This window comes from Tarenaya hassleriana, unplaced genomic scaffold (genome assembly GCF_000463585.1).
Source record: "Tarenaya hassleriana unplaced genomic scaffold, ASM46358v1 Cleome10, whole genome shotgun sequence".
NCBI classification, from domain to species: domain Eukaryota; kingdom Viridiplantae; phylum Streptophyta; class Magnoliopsida; order Brassicales; family Cleomaceae; genus Tarenaya; species Tarenaya hassleriana.
The window spans coordinates 1,242,911-1,256,073 of record NW_010960188.1 but is presented as its reverse complement, the minus strand read 5'-3'; the positions used below and the strand labels follow the sequence as shown (position 1 = coordinate 1,256,073).

At 39.0% G+C, this 13,163-nt stretch overlaps 4 protein-coding genes across 6 annotated transcripts in view; 1 reads left to right on the top strand and 3 right to left on the bottom strand.

The window, feature by feature from the left end:
• LOC104799559 (beta-D-xylosidase 4) overlaps positions 1-288 on the bottom strand; it is a 3,687-nt gene extending 3,399 nt beyond the window's left edge. Inside the window, 1 exon segment of the mRNA XM_010522154.2 lies at positions 6-288. Within this exon segment, the coding sequence (XP_010520456.2) occupies positions 6-259 (254 nt within the window). The 5' untranslated portion in view covers positions 260-288.
• Positions 289-2,300: 2,012 nt separating this feature from the next.
• On the bottom strand, positions 2,301-7,710 carry LOC104799548 (probable inactive ATP-dependent zinc metalloprotease FTSHI 4, chloroplastic). 2 transcript variants are annotated; one of them, XM_010522132.1, is made up of 17 exons: positions 7,319-7,710; positions 6,644-6,899; positions 5,928-6,300; positions 5,487-5,745; positions 5,240-5,371; positions 5,098-5,172; positions 4,865-4,990; positions 4,666-4,775; positions 4,511-4,589; positions 4,280-4,417; positions 4,054-4,165; positions 3,730-3,893; positions 3,527-3,632; positions 3,358-3,434; positions 3,036-3,179; positions 2,799-2,948; positions 2,301-2,696 (listed from the first exon to the last, which is right to left on the bottom strand). In XM_010522132.1, exons 1-16 carry the CDS (start codon positions 7,580-7,582, stop codon positions 2,805-2,807), a joined length of 2,559 nt encoding a protein of 852 aa, XP_010520434.1. In that variant the 5' UTR covers positions 7,583-7,710; the 3' UTR covers positions 2,301-2,696; positions 2,799-2,804. The 2 variants fall into 2 exon arrangements, with proteins under 2 accessions (XP_010520434.1, XP_010520444.1); XM_010522142.2 differs by having other exon boundaries at positions 2,779-2,948; positions 7,319-7,582.
• A 213-nt stretch (positions 7,711-7,923) lies between these two features.
• LOC104799536 (uncharacterized protein At1g04910) lies at positions 7,924-11,610 on the top strand. Of its 2 annotated transcripts, XM_010522111.1 has the most exons (11): positions 7,924-8,169; positions 8,673-8,757; positions 8,824-8,891; positions 9,074-9,162; positions 9,369-9,546; positions 9,716-9,844; positions 10,226-10,362; positions 10,448-10,661; positions 10,761-10,945; positions 11,089-11,184; positions 11,289-11,610. In XM_010522111.1, exons 1-11 carry the CDS (start codon positions 7,948-7,950, stop codon positions 11,422-11,424), a joined length of 1,539 nt encoding a protein of 512 aa, XP_010520413.1. In that variant the 5' UTR covers positions 7,924-7,947; the 3' UTR covers positions 11,425-11,610. The 2 variants fall into 2 exon arrangements, with proteins under 2 accessions (XP_010520413.1, XP_010520421.1); XM_010522119.1 differs by lacking the exon at positions 8,824-8,891 and having other exon boundaries at positions 7,953-8,169.
• A 76-nt stretch (positions 11,611-11,686) lies between these two features.
• LOC104799527 (histone acetyltransferase of the MYST family 2) overlaps positions 11,687-13,163 on the bottom strand; it is a 3,727-nt gene continuing 2,250 nt past the window's right edge. Inside the window, exons 6-9 of the mRNA XM_010522099.1 lie at positions 12,899-13,060; positions 12,487-12,580; positions 12,222-12,364; positions 11,687-12,099 (exon numbers count right to left, since the gene is read on the bottom strand). Of these exons, the coding sequence (XP_010520401.1) occupies positions 11,896-12,099; positions 12,222-12,364; positions 12,487-12,580; positions 12,899-13,060 (603 nt within the window). The 3' untranslated portion in view covers positions 11,687-11,895. The remainder of the gene's footprint in view (positions 12,100-12,221; positions 12,365-12,486; positions 12,581-12,898; positions 13,061-13,163) is intronic.

Genomic DNA, 13,163 nt, shown 5'->3' with positions numbered 1-13,163 from the left:
GAAGGCCGAGACGGCTCACCGCTTTTGCTCCGCTCACGAGAAACCCTATCTTCTCCGGCAACGTCAGCCTCCCGACCAGATCGGCCACACGGGCTTCGATCCCCAGCGATGTGTTGCAGAATCCAAAACCGGCGAGAGATGGGTTTCCGGCGACGTCGCATGCGAATACCGGCGTTGACTGGGCGTTCGACGGCGGCAAGACGGTGGAGATGTAGAAGAAGAGATAGAGGAGAAAATGAGAAACATAAGAAGAGCCCATTGGATGTGTGTTTCGGTCCTTCTTCTCTTTGTATTTTATGTTTGTGAATATTAATTTTCATTAGTGACGCCATTATATATAGTCGTAACAGTGGTACACTTTTTTTTTTAAATAAAGCTAATTATTATTATTAGGAAAATCCAAAAAAAATAATTATCCAAATGAGATTAAACTAGATGACTACAAGATTTACAGTAACCTTTCCGAAATGCCAGACAAAAAAAAACATGTAGTACGCTCACGTGGCACAATATATATCCAACCCATCTGCCACATAATCGCCACATGATGATATTTTTAGAAAAAAAAAATAAAAAAAATTAAAATAAACATTTTTTAAAAATACACGTATATACATAAATATCTTTTTCTGCTATGTTAGAGAGAGTTTGAAAGAAAATCTAAGAGAATAGGAAACAAATATTGTAAATAGGAGATAATTGTAAAAAAAAAATTAAAAAATAAATAAAATAGATTGAATTGATAAAAAGAGGAAAGAAATGGAAAAATGAAAAAAACGAAGAGTTGGAAAGAAATCTAAACAAAATGTTGAAATGGAAATCTAAACTAATGAGTGGGATTGTCCCATTTTGTTTCCCCCATAAATAAAAATTCGAATATTGTGTTTTGTGGCGACGCGTGACGGTGTCACATTGTTGTAAAAGCAAAGCCTATGTATATATTTCGTGTAATTCACGATTCATTTGAACCAACGATTAGATAAACCTTAATTAGGTGTTAATTAATCTTAATTAGTCCAACGTATATTCGTTGAAGGAATAATGAATGTTTTAACAACTTTTTCGTTCCGAATTTGGTGTAAATTGCAGTGATAGGATTGAATATTCGATACATTAACGTGTTAGTAGTGGTGGGTCTGCAGTCAAATCATATATATATATATATATACATACATATATATATATATATATATAATTTTTCCGTAATGCCTTTGATAACTAATATGGATAGTTGGATAAGAGAGATCTTGCTGTCTGTAAGGAACCGCGACGAGAACCACCACCTTGCAGACTGGTACCTCCTTAGCTCCGGCAACTAGTGCGATAAGAGACATTTTGCACCCTCGACCGGCTATTTTTGCCCACTTTCGCATGGGAACTCAAGGCTTTGTATAGTTTTGGTCTAACCATTGACTGATTGTATTTGCTATTGAGAAATAAAATGCAAAAAATAAATAAACAAGAAAGAAACGAAAGAGAAAAAAAATCAGAATACTTTTATTGTTATCTCTTCTTGTTGTTACATTACAATGAAAATGAATATATTTATAGAAAAATTAAGAAAAGAAGTAAAAAGGAAATATATATTTAAGGAAAATAAATCAGATACACAATATTTGACATAATAATATTGTATCCATTATTATTCCTCATCAAATATTAAAATCTTATTTTACTCTCATCATATATTCTTTTTTCTATTTTTAACAATTGTCACCGGTAATACAAATCATATTTTATATAAAAAAACTAATTAACCTTCATAATTTTGATTGATATTCCATGGGCAATGAAATCAAATTATATATATATATATATATGTATAATTGGACATTTGGAGTTTGTTTGTGAATGAATGATCGAAATGCCTTTATAAACAAATGGTACTAAACCTAATATTACGGCACGTGAGACTTATCATGCATCCAAAATGCAAAATCCGACTTTTGTTTTTTGTTTTTTTATTTCTTTCAAAAGAGGTAGGTAGGTCCCATATATATATATATATATATATATATATCATTTTGTATAAAATTTTGCGTGGGGTAGGACCAAAATGGATGTATGATATTTTTTTTAAGCATTCGTGGAAACAAATTTATATAAAAGTTGGTAATATCAATTTCGAATTTAATCAACTTTGTAAGAAACGTCCTTGAACAAAATTTGTAAGTTGTAAACGTTGCCCTCTTTTCTATCCCTGCAATGAAACCTATGGCTATGGGCTATGTTTATAAATCTCTCTCTCTCTCTCTCTCTCTATATATATATATATGCGCGCGCTTGTGAATTCATGCCCATTGAAAAATATAAATGGATAAGTATACTTGGTAATAATTGTAATGACGCGCCATCAAAGCCATCACAGCCCAATTCACGCGAGCCCCATGCAGCAGCACGGAACACCCCTCTCTGTAACGACTAACGAGTATCATCACTACTCAGGTCGAGTACCAAAGATAACCGGAATCGGTTTAGAAATTATGAACCGGTTAACCACCAGAAGAAGAAGCTTTGCTGGCTCACTCGCTCGGGAACATACCGGTTTAGCGTCAATACACAAAAACCAGAAGTGTCTCTGTACAAGAAAAGGATCTCCTCCTGCTCTGTTGGTTCCTGCACTTTGGGCTCTTTTTGGATGTCCGTTATATAATGTTCTTGTTCTTGCCCAGCTCTGTCTGAAACTGCAAAACTGACTGAAACAGAGAGACATGTCGAGGAAGTTTACATATGGAAGGAGATATATACATACAGTGGCATATATACGTAGTGACTCACGTGTGGAAGAACGGACGTACATATGGTCAAAAGAAATGGCTTGCCATCAAAAGTTGAGGTTTTTTCTTTTCCTCCTCGACCTCCATTGAAGCCTGAGTCTTCATCTCATCAACCTTCTTGTCCCAGATATCGTCTACTAGCTTCCACGTTTCGTCGCTGATGATTTGTGTCTGTGTTACATAGAGAATCACCAGTTAGAGAAAAATTCACTCGAAACTTAAAAAGTGGCGGTTGGTTAGGTTATGAACTTCGTCTACCTCCATGGGACGGGGAGCACCAAACGTAGCAAAGCCAGTGTTTCCCGGAGCAAATGTTACTCTGCCCGGTAACGATACACCGTGAATTCCCCATCTTCCAGCATAAATCAGGGCTCCATATTCATCAACCGGCTTCACGGGTTTCTGTTTCACAAATGATACGATCAAAACTTTCAGAGAGAACCCTCGATAATCAAAATGCTTATTAAGCCATTTTCAAGCACTGGATCGTATCTGGAATTATACGTCTAGGGTACCTATATGTATATGACAGTGTAGGTAGTGTGTATATAGAGAGAAAAAAAGGTAGAAAAGACAATACTTGAGGAATCCTCGGAGATCTCTTGTATATGTCCCAAATCTCATCAGCTTTGATGTCTCCTCTCTCGAGCAGAACATCTGACAAAGAAAAAGAGTAACATGTCTGAGCAATGCGCTCATGTATAATCTCAAGCGTACGAGGAACAGAACAGATGGGCAGGAGGGCTAACCAGTGATTTCTTCGAGGGCGGCTTGACAGTCTTGTAAGATGGACGAGCATTTCTCAACAGCAAATCGCATGTATTCATCTCGTAGTGCCTCGAGTTTAGGAACAAGCTTCATGAAGAAGGCGTAAAATTGTACGATGAGTCAACAAAACAGCTCAGAGAGGGACAAAAAAAGCAAAAGAAATCGAGAAGAAGTTCAAACATACGTTTGGAACGAGATCCCTTTGATTTCTATAGTATGCTTTTCCGAAAGCAGTCATTCCTGTCTGAAGAATCAGAAACTCTGCAAGTCTTGAAGCCTCTAAGGTAGACTTAGCAGAGATCCAGCTCAAGTTTTCGATCCCAAACATCTCCTCCTCAACTACCCTAGCTATATAAACAGTGATACAGGGTTGAAAGCAAGTTATGAAACAAAGCATTGTGTAGTATTTATGAGCTTCCATACATGATGGATTCACGTCAAGTGCATAACTTCATATGCACAATAGCATGCATGAGTTTTGTTAAGGGAAGAGGCTTTTGCCACTTACGAGCACATGCGCGGATGATTGAGTTAACATAGTCTGATTTTCTCGCAAAGACTCTCCCTGAAGTTTCTGCATATCGCATATTTGGTTGACTTCGAATAGAATTTATGTCGGTCTGGAGGAAGCGCATAAAATAATGGGCTTAGATGTAATTATATGATCATTGATCAGATAGAACACATGCAAAAAGATTGAACAAAAATGTCAATAAGATCAACTTATCGATCACCTCAGCAATAGGACGATATGGATCAGGGAGATAGCATGCAAGAACAGCAACAGCCGCCTCTCGGTATGCAAGTCTCAACTTCAACTCCTCTGGAACTTCAGTACTGTCTTCTTGTCCTGTTTCAAATGTCCCTTTTTGCTGGAAAGAAGTAAAGTAGCACCATGAAATGAGAAACTGAAATAAAAATGAAGTCGATTCTGATTGTAGATGAGCGGTAATTAGAGCGTTAACCCTTTTTAGAGCTTCTAAAAGTTCTTCTCGTCCAATGTAGTCCAAGTCTTTTCTAGCAGTCAAGATTCCAGCTTCGTTACTGTCAAATCAGGGAAACATCAGAAAATTTTCTCAGCAAATTAGGTAACACAGATCGATAAAAGTAGAGTCATTACAGAACGTTTTGCAGTTCTGCTCCAGTAAAATCTTCTGCAAGCTCAGCAACTTCTCGCAGCAACACCTCCTTCTCTTGCTCGGATCTGAAGAACTTATTTCTAGCATGAACCTGTAAGATTGAAGCAAGATAACCTTAGCTAACGCATCTTATCAGGTTAAGCAAACCAGATTTATTCAATTCCACAAAAAAATCACAACCTTTAATATTTCTAATCTGCCATCCTTTGATGGCAAACCAACTCTTATGATCTTGTCAAAACGACCCTTTCTCAAAAGAGCAGGATCAAGAATATCTAACCTATTTGTTGCACCTATAATCAAAACCTGACAAAGCCACGATTAAGAAGTTAAACTACCAAGAAATAAACCGGGGAAAAAAAGGGGAAAAAGCTTCAGCACCGATGGTCCAATGGAAAACAAAAAAATCATACTTGTGATGTGGTAACTTTAAATCCATCCATCTCTGTCAGGATTTGAAGGAGACCTTGTTCCCTCTCTGCTCCACCCTGTTCATTTAGAACACAAGCATAAACTATGTTCTCTAGCTCCATGTCTAGTAACTAGTTATCTTACCCCGCCAATATCTGGCCCACCACGCTTACTTCCGATTGCATCGATCTCGTCGATAAAGATTATAGAAGGGGCAAATGATCTAGCACTAGCAAAAAGGTCTTTTACACGGGATGCAGCCACACCTACAAACATCTGGAGATAACAAAAGAAATTTTAAAAAACCTTCCTTTCTCATGCCCTGAAAAAGCATTCATAAATCATAATATTTCCTCTGTATATCCTATATTTCATGCCAAAAATCCCTCACCTCGACAAAGTCAGTTCCATTTGCCGCAAAGAAAGGCAAACCAGCTTCTCCAGCAATGGCTTTAGCCAGCAGAGTTTTTCCCGTTCCAGGAGGTCCATGAAGAAGTACACCCTTCGGACAGTAAATGCCTTTGTCCTGAAACTCCTCGTCATTCTTTAAGATGCGCACAATCTCTTGCAATTCATTCTTTATGTACTCTTGGCCAGCAAAATCATCGAAAGTAACACCTGTTTTTTCCTCTGCAGATATGAATTTTGCCCTGAGATACATATAACAGATAGATTAAAATCCATATTACCTTCATGAATATTGCCATATTAGCTAAAAAAAACTATGTTAACCAAAAGGAAGAATCATTCATAGTTGTAAATATGAAGAAATCCTTTCTGCAAATTAAGCTGAAAGCAAATATTTAAGGACATAGAGGATTTCTCCACATACCGACTCTTGCCTAATGATCCAAGTGCACGACGCTTAAGTGGTTCCCTTGTCTTTTTGGTTGGGGTTCCAAGATCGCAAGGGATTAGTTTGGCATAAATTGGCCTCATAATATTGTCGATCCAAATATACAGTGAACCAAACAGGGCAAGTCTCATAGACCATATCACAAAAGTCGCAATAGTAGAGTAGACCTCGGATGGAACCGCATCTACATTGAAAACATCTATGTTCACTATCTGCTGGTGCAACTTCTTCCAGACATCATTCCAACAATCAATTGGCATACGGTCCACAATGTGACGACGGAAAATAATCTCCTTTTTCGAGTTATCTTCTCCTTGAGGTTCCCCGTCTTTATAATAAGGCAATATCACTGCAAAAGAAAAATATAGTCTTCAGTAAAAGATATCAAGAAATCTGTGCCCTCACCCTGGCCTTCAATGGGCATGATGGGATTTATATATTTGTTACAAGATCCTTTAGAAACATTTGGACAGAAACTATGTTAGACTGGAAAACATCAGTAGATTGTTTGTGTGATAAATGTCAGAATAAGTAGCATCAAGACTGTCAAAAAGAACTCGTGAACTCATATCTCACAGATTTCAGAATGAAGATGAACACACTTTTTAGAAATTTATTCCACAAATCATAACCAGAAAGTCACTGAAACAGAAACTGTCAACATTATTATAGCACAAAGAGAAAATCTGAACCTGATATTGTCTGGCCATAGTTTGAGTATTCCATGTATTGAACACTATTTGAATCTAAGAGTCTCATAAAGTCGCTATAATTGATCCGATGAGAGTTTTCAGGATCCCATTCTGTTCCCTTTAACTTCCCGCGCATTGCGAGCAAGGCTCTACTCCAGTCTGAAGCCATTACAAGCTGTCTTTCTAACTGTACATTAGCCTTTCTCTCAAGCTCCTCCAATTTGTTTATACGGTCTCTTTCTGCTTCCTTTAATTTCTGTGAACCAAAAAAAAAGGAAGAGCGAACTAAGCTTTGGAAGATCCAGAAAGTCTTAGGTACTGAAACATGAACAAGCTGATCAAATTCCCTCATTCAAGAACTTTATGCCCATCTGCTTCTTAATATCATTCAACGGCAAATCAAGAAATATAAGGTCTGCCAGCACAATATGGCCACATGCCAACCGATAAAACTGAACCGACCAAACAGAATCGAGAAATCACCCTAATAGCACCGTGCCATTTCATTGCTATGACCCCTAACTGTTCATCAGAATCATCACACATTAGCTTGCTACTCCTTCAGCTTTCGTCAAAGAAAAAAGTCTAACATTTTACACATCTTAAACATGGGCCGATTCTAAAGCAGTAAATTATCATCTTATATACTTCAAAAAGAAACAAACTGGGAGATACCTCGAACAAACGAGTCGCTTCAGCGTCTTCTTCCGTGTTGGGGGAAGACCCATTAGAACCAGAGCTCGACACACTACAAGAAACAAACCCAGTTCTTCTCGAGAGTAACAGATCGAATTTGGAGCATAATTTTGTTCTCTGGGTCTGTCTCCGAGGGACGAAACTGGAGAAAGAACCAGGCAGTTGGACAGGGCGGGTACTGGAAGGGTTTAAGGGTTTGGGGAACTGGGTGGGACTGAGTGAACTCGAGAAAGAGAATGCCATTTCTCTATCATCAGATAGAGAATTTTCCCACTACTTTCTCTCGCTTTCTGGTGCGAGGGAGGGAAAGAAAAGAGGATCTTTTGAGGTGAAGCGCAGCAAGTATGCGATAGGGTGCGACGAACGCTGGCTGGGGGTTCTTTTCGGAAGAGACAATCGAAACGGTGCGTTTTATTGTTTGGCCTCAAACGATCCGACCGGTATGTCCTTAACCAGGCATCTCCGGTACACGGTTCGCTCGTGACCCGGTTTAGTATTTTAAACCGAACCGAATCGGTCGCCGGTTGAGCGAGCGGTCAGGCGTAAAACCTTGGGGGGGATCAGACCGTTGTAGATCTGTAGAGATTATTCTTCTCCTTCATCTGGAGATGGTGAAATACAGAAGTTCTTCGCGCTCGACAATCTCATCTTTTTCGGCTAGATTTTTCTCGAAGAAGGCGATCTCATTCTACTTGATCTTCGTATTTGCTTTCTCCATCTGGGTTCTCGTCTTCAGCTCCAGAAACATACAGACAGACGATCAAACTCAAATACAAAATCGGGGTCGGATCATTTCGAGCGAATCTCTGTCGCCACCTCCGCCTTCACCGGTATGGTTTTTTTTAAAAAAAATTGTGGATATTAGTTTGTTTTTGTAGTGCTTCGAGGATTAAGAGTTTGTCGGAGAATTGGGTGTTTCCTGGTTTGGATTTCAATGAAGAAATGGTGTGACTCTATTTCTTATTCATTTGTGAACTTTTGGTCGCAGTGATTTGAGTTAAGCTTTCTCTATGTGATATTGAGTTGGAAACTTTCCAGAAAGTTGTCGGCTTTGCATCAATTTCGTGTAAAATGTTTAATTTTGTGATAAGGGTTCAGGCAAATGGATACAGGTAACAGCGGCTTAGAGGAACCTGAATCGAATATGGGTGGAAATCTGAACCATTAAATTGGTTATGGATCAAATGTATCAAATCCCAAAACGTGTTTTTGGTTGGTTTTTTTGTATGGTACCGTATAGATATGAACAAAGTTGCCACAACGTGTTTGCCTGAACCAATAGAAGGACTTGATAGAAGAAAGGATGATGAGGCTTTTCGCATCATTTGTGCAGAAACCAGATGAACAAATCCAACTTTGGACTCCTCCTTTCAGCTTTGGTTTGCATCCATGTATCAAGCCCACTCCTGGATATAGAGGTAAGCGTTTGGTATTCCATTTCTTGTTCTTCTTCATCTCAAACTCATTCTCCTTCTCTTTTGTAGATTTTGTAGAATCGGATCATTACATAACAGTGAGAAGTAATGGGGGACTAAACCAAATGCGCACTGGTGTAAGTTAAACTCACAATAAATTGTTAACCTGGGTTCTATTGTATGTTATGGAGGTGTCATCCTGTGCATTGTTCATTATCCATTATTTTTAAAATTGGTGTTCGAATCAACCTGAATTTTGCATACTGTGTTCCTTACTTTCGCCCAACTGCATTAAATATCAAACTTTCTATTCCAACAGATAGCAGATATGGTGGCTGTTGCACGCGTCATGAATGCAACTTTAGTCATTCCTCAGCTGGACAAGCGCTCATTCTGGCAAGATTCAAGGTAGTCGCCAGTTGTCAGTTTTGGCTAAATGACTTTTGAGGCTGGCTCGATTGAATGGGGATATTAGCATTGTTTCATGGTCATCCACTATTTGGTTATTATACTTTTATGACATACAAATATATGTACAAGTTGCTCATTAAGTTTGAAATAGATAAACAGTTTTCTCTATGCCAACCTCTACTTGACTATGCGATATACCTCAGTACATTTTCAGATATATTCGATGAGCTGCATTTCATCAAAACCCTAGAAAGAGATGTGAAGATTATCAAGCAGCTGCCGAAGGAGGTGGAATCCCTGCCTCGAGCAAGGAAGCATTTCACTTCCTGGTCTGGGGTCGGTTATTATGAAGAAATGACACACTTGTGGAAGGAGTACAAGGTACGGCATCTCTTTGAGATTACCTTTGCAAATTATCTTTGATGAAAATGCTTTATAAGCTCAATGCATTAAATACGTGATTGCGCAATTTTACCATCCATTTTTTTTCCTTCTTAGTATATTATTAAACTTGTAAATAAATTGGTCGTGTTTTAAATCAATGGTGCAGGTCATCCTTGTTGCGAAATCAGATTCCCGCCTTGCAAATAGTGACCTGCCTCTTAACACCCAGAGACTGAGATGCCGTGCTCTGTATAGCGCTCTTCGCTTTTCTCCTGCAATTGAGAGCCTTGGACAGGTTCGGATTTCTACCTCTCGTGTCTGTCTTTGTTCTGTCCTTATCATGATGGAAAGAAGAAAACAGAACAGCCCAAGAGAATCATGTATGAATGACATCATATAGACAGAAAACAACTTTTGAGTGGTTAGGTTGTATTATATAATCAACTGAAGGAAAACTAGTGTCCGCGGGTTCATTAATAGATGCTCATAGAAGAAACAATGCGTCTTTTGTGATCAGATATAAGTCAGGGTATCTTCGGTATGATGAAAGATCAGGCTTTAGGAAAGGCTATGGCCTTAGATTTATGTTTTTCCAGAGTGTCTATGCATTTAAGAGGCATCCTATGGGGCTTCCTGTAGAAATGGGTTCTGAGCATGCATGCCATCGAAACCACAGAAGCTGGTTGAGCGGCTCAAGTCACGGGCTGGGAGATATATCGCACTTCATCTGAGATACGAGAAAGACATGCTGGCTTTCACCGGTTGCACTTACGGTCTTACTGATGCTGAATCAGAAGAACTGAGAGTAATGCGGTAACTATTTCGGGCATGTATCTTAGACATTGCAGCATGGGCATGGGCATACATAACCTTGAAGGTTTCATCTTTTCCATCACAGGGAATCTACAAGCCATTGGAAGATCAAAGTTATCAACTCGACACAACAGAGGATGGAAGGGTTTTGTCCGTTGACTCCCAAAGAGGTGGGAATCTTTCTGAAAGCTCTCGGGTACCCTCCATCAACACTTATATATATCGCTGCCGGGGAAATCTATGGGGGAGATGACAGACTCTCGGAACTAAGATCTTACTTCCCAAATCTAGTTTTCAAGGTCTGGAAACCCTTCACTTCCATGGTAACATCAAACATGGAGATGAGTTTCTCAAGACATTGGCAACTGATTTCGCTGTTACGCGATCATAAACTGTAGGAAATGCTTGCTACGGAGAAAGAGTTGAAAGGATACACCGGGCATGCAACAAAAACTGCAGCTCTTGATTACATAATATCAGTTGAGAGCGATGTGTTTGTTCCGTCCCATTCCGGGAACATGGCAAGAGCTGTGGAGGGACACCGCAGATTTCTAGGCCATCGCAGAACCATCACCCCAGATAGGTCATCCCTTTAAAAACTCATAGAACACACAACTTGTTCTTGTATATATAGCTACTTGGTAGCCATAAATGAGATATTTACCTTCAGAACCAGACCATGCTCATGCTGATGAAGACGTGAACTTGTTCTGTTGTCCAATGCAGGAAAGGACTAGTGAAACTCTTTGAGAAGCTGGAGAGTGGACAGCTTAGTGAAGGTCCCAAGTTGTCCAAACGTGTAAAGCAGATGCACCAAGACAGGTAATGAAATGAAAGTGCTACCTCTCTCTCTCTCTATATATATATATATGCAAAAATCCTATTCCTTGGTTTGTGCCTTTTAGGGGGTTCTCCTATATTTGCAGGCAAGGTGCTCCGAGAAAAAGGAAAGGGCCATCACCTGGAGTGAGAGGGCGAGCTCGTTTTAGGACTGAAGAATCTTTCTATGAGAACCCATTCCCTGAATGCATCTGCAGCTCCATTGAGCATGAAAACCCATAACACAACATGCTTTTCTTTCACCATATGATCTGTATCATAGTTCAATCTTTACCAGTCGGTCTAACATCTGTTATTATATGCTTTTGTCTTCTTTTGTAGTTTTCTTACTACGTCGATCAATGTCATTCCTCCCTCTGAATTGGACTTTGGTCATGTCGAAGTGAGAAGTCTCCTAATCAACAAGAAGATAGTCAATTGGCTCTAAAAAATTTACCAAGAAGATCCAAAGATTTGCATGGAAATAGTATTAAACATGGGTATTATCAGAAGATTAAAACTTTACTTGAGATGTCCAAATCAGAGATTTGTTGGCATCATTTCTGCCCCACCTACATAGATTTCAATCTAAGATCTCTACAATTACAAGAAACTACACCCAAAAGAAAAAGGTACTAAAGAGGAACATAAATCGTGTTAGATTATTTACACAGAGAGAAAGAGAGAGAGATCCCAGGAAAGTTATAAAAAGGACTAACTCTGCTCCTTGTAAGGGGTCCATATGAGTTTGCTAACATCTACCTCAAGACCACCGTGACCCGCGGCTTTCAGGTGTCGGTCTAGGACCTTGGGATCAGCACAGATCACATGTTGTCCCTTTCGGTATTGTATCAGTTCTAGGCTCTGCAATGTGCTCAATATATCTTCAGCCTTGATTGCAGTCATGTCACTCAACTCCTACAATTATAGTATGTATATATACACACACCATAGAATATTAGCAGAGATTTCCCTCTCGATCAGCGAGTTCGAAACAATCCATTACGGGTTGGTGTTTCAAAGGAACGATGTAATATTACCTTGATAGAAATGTTTCCCTTGTGCTTTTTCAAGATGTCTAATAGAACTCGAGTCCAATAACCTCTGTAGCTCAGTAAGCCTAGATCGGACAGGGGTCTTTCAGGTGTTCCAACTTTGCCCTCTTTCTTCGATAGTTCATAGGCTGCACCATATGGTTGCGTTATAAATATTTGTATTAATTGCAAATAAAATCAAACATAGAAGTTTTGGAGGGGGGGGTGGGGATGGGAGAGAAGCAAAAGAATCAAATGGTAGAGAACTAACAGAAGGCAATCAAGAATTTTCCATATCCTTTCCTCTGATATGGAGGAAGAGTGAGAATGCAAGCCAAGTTGTAAGATTCTTCTGAATGTTTTTCCTGTACCAACATACATGACATTTTATCAACAATCACACCACTGGAACCGAACATTCTGCATATCTATGCACCGAGAATTAAAGGCGAAAATGCTCAAAAATGGCTCAGCAAGAATGTCTGATGTTTGTATTCATGGTATTTTTAAGTATTCATTATGTATCAAGACATTATATAACGATTTTACAAGGGAACACCGATAAAAATCCAATTCAGTGAGAATTGCCACGCATAAACCTGTCACATACGTTGCAGTCATTCAATGACCTAGATATTCTGGAAAACATAACCAAAAGCAGTGCAATATTAAATTGTCAATACCTTTGAAAAGTACCCAACCATGTGGCATCCTCGATCATCACATTCGCACAGAACGTAGAATAGAAACAAGTCGACGTCATAGTAAAGAGTTTTGTGGTCAAGAAACAATTTTGCCAGATAACAGAGATTCTGTGCATAGACCTTGTTCTTTTTGCCATCTACCTGTAAGATCAGTTTATGGTCAAAGAAGAAGATAACAACAGAACCAAGTGAGACAAACACAAACGAGGAGCAGGAAAAGAAGATACAAAACAAAGGAATCGGA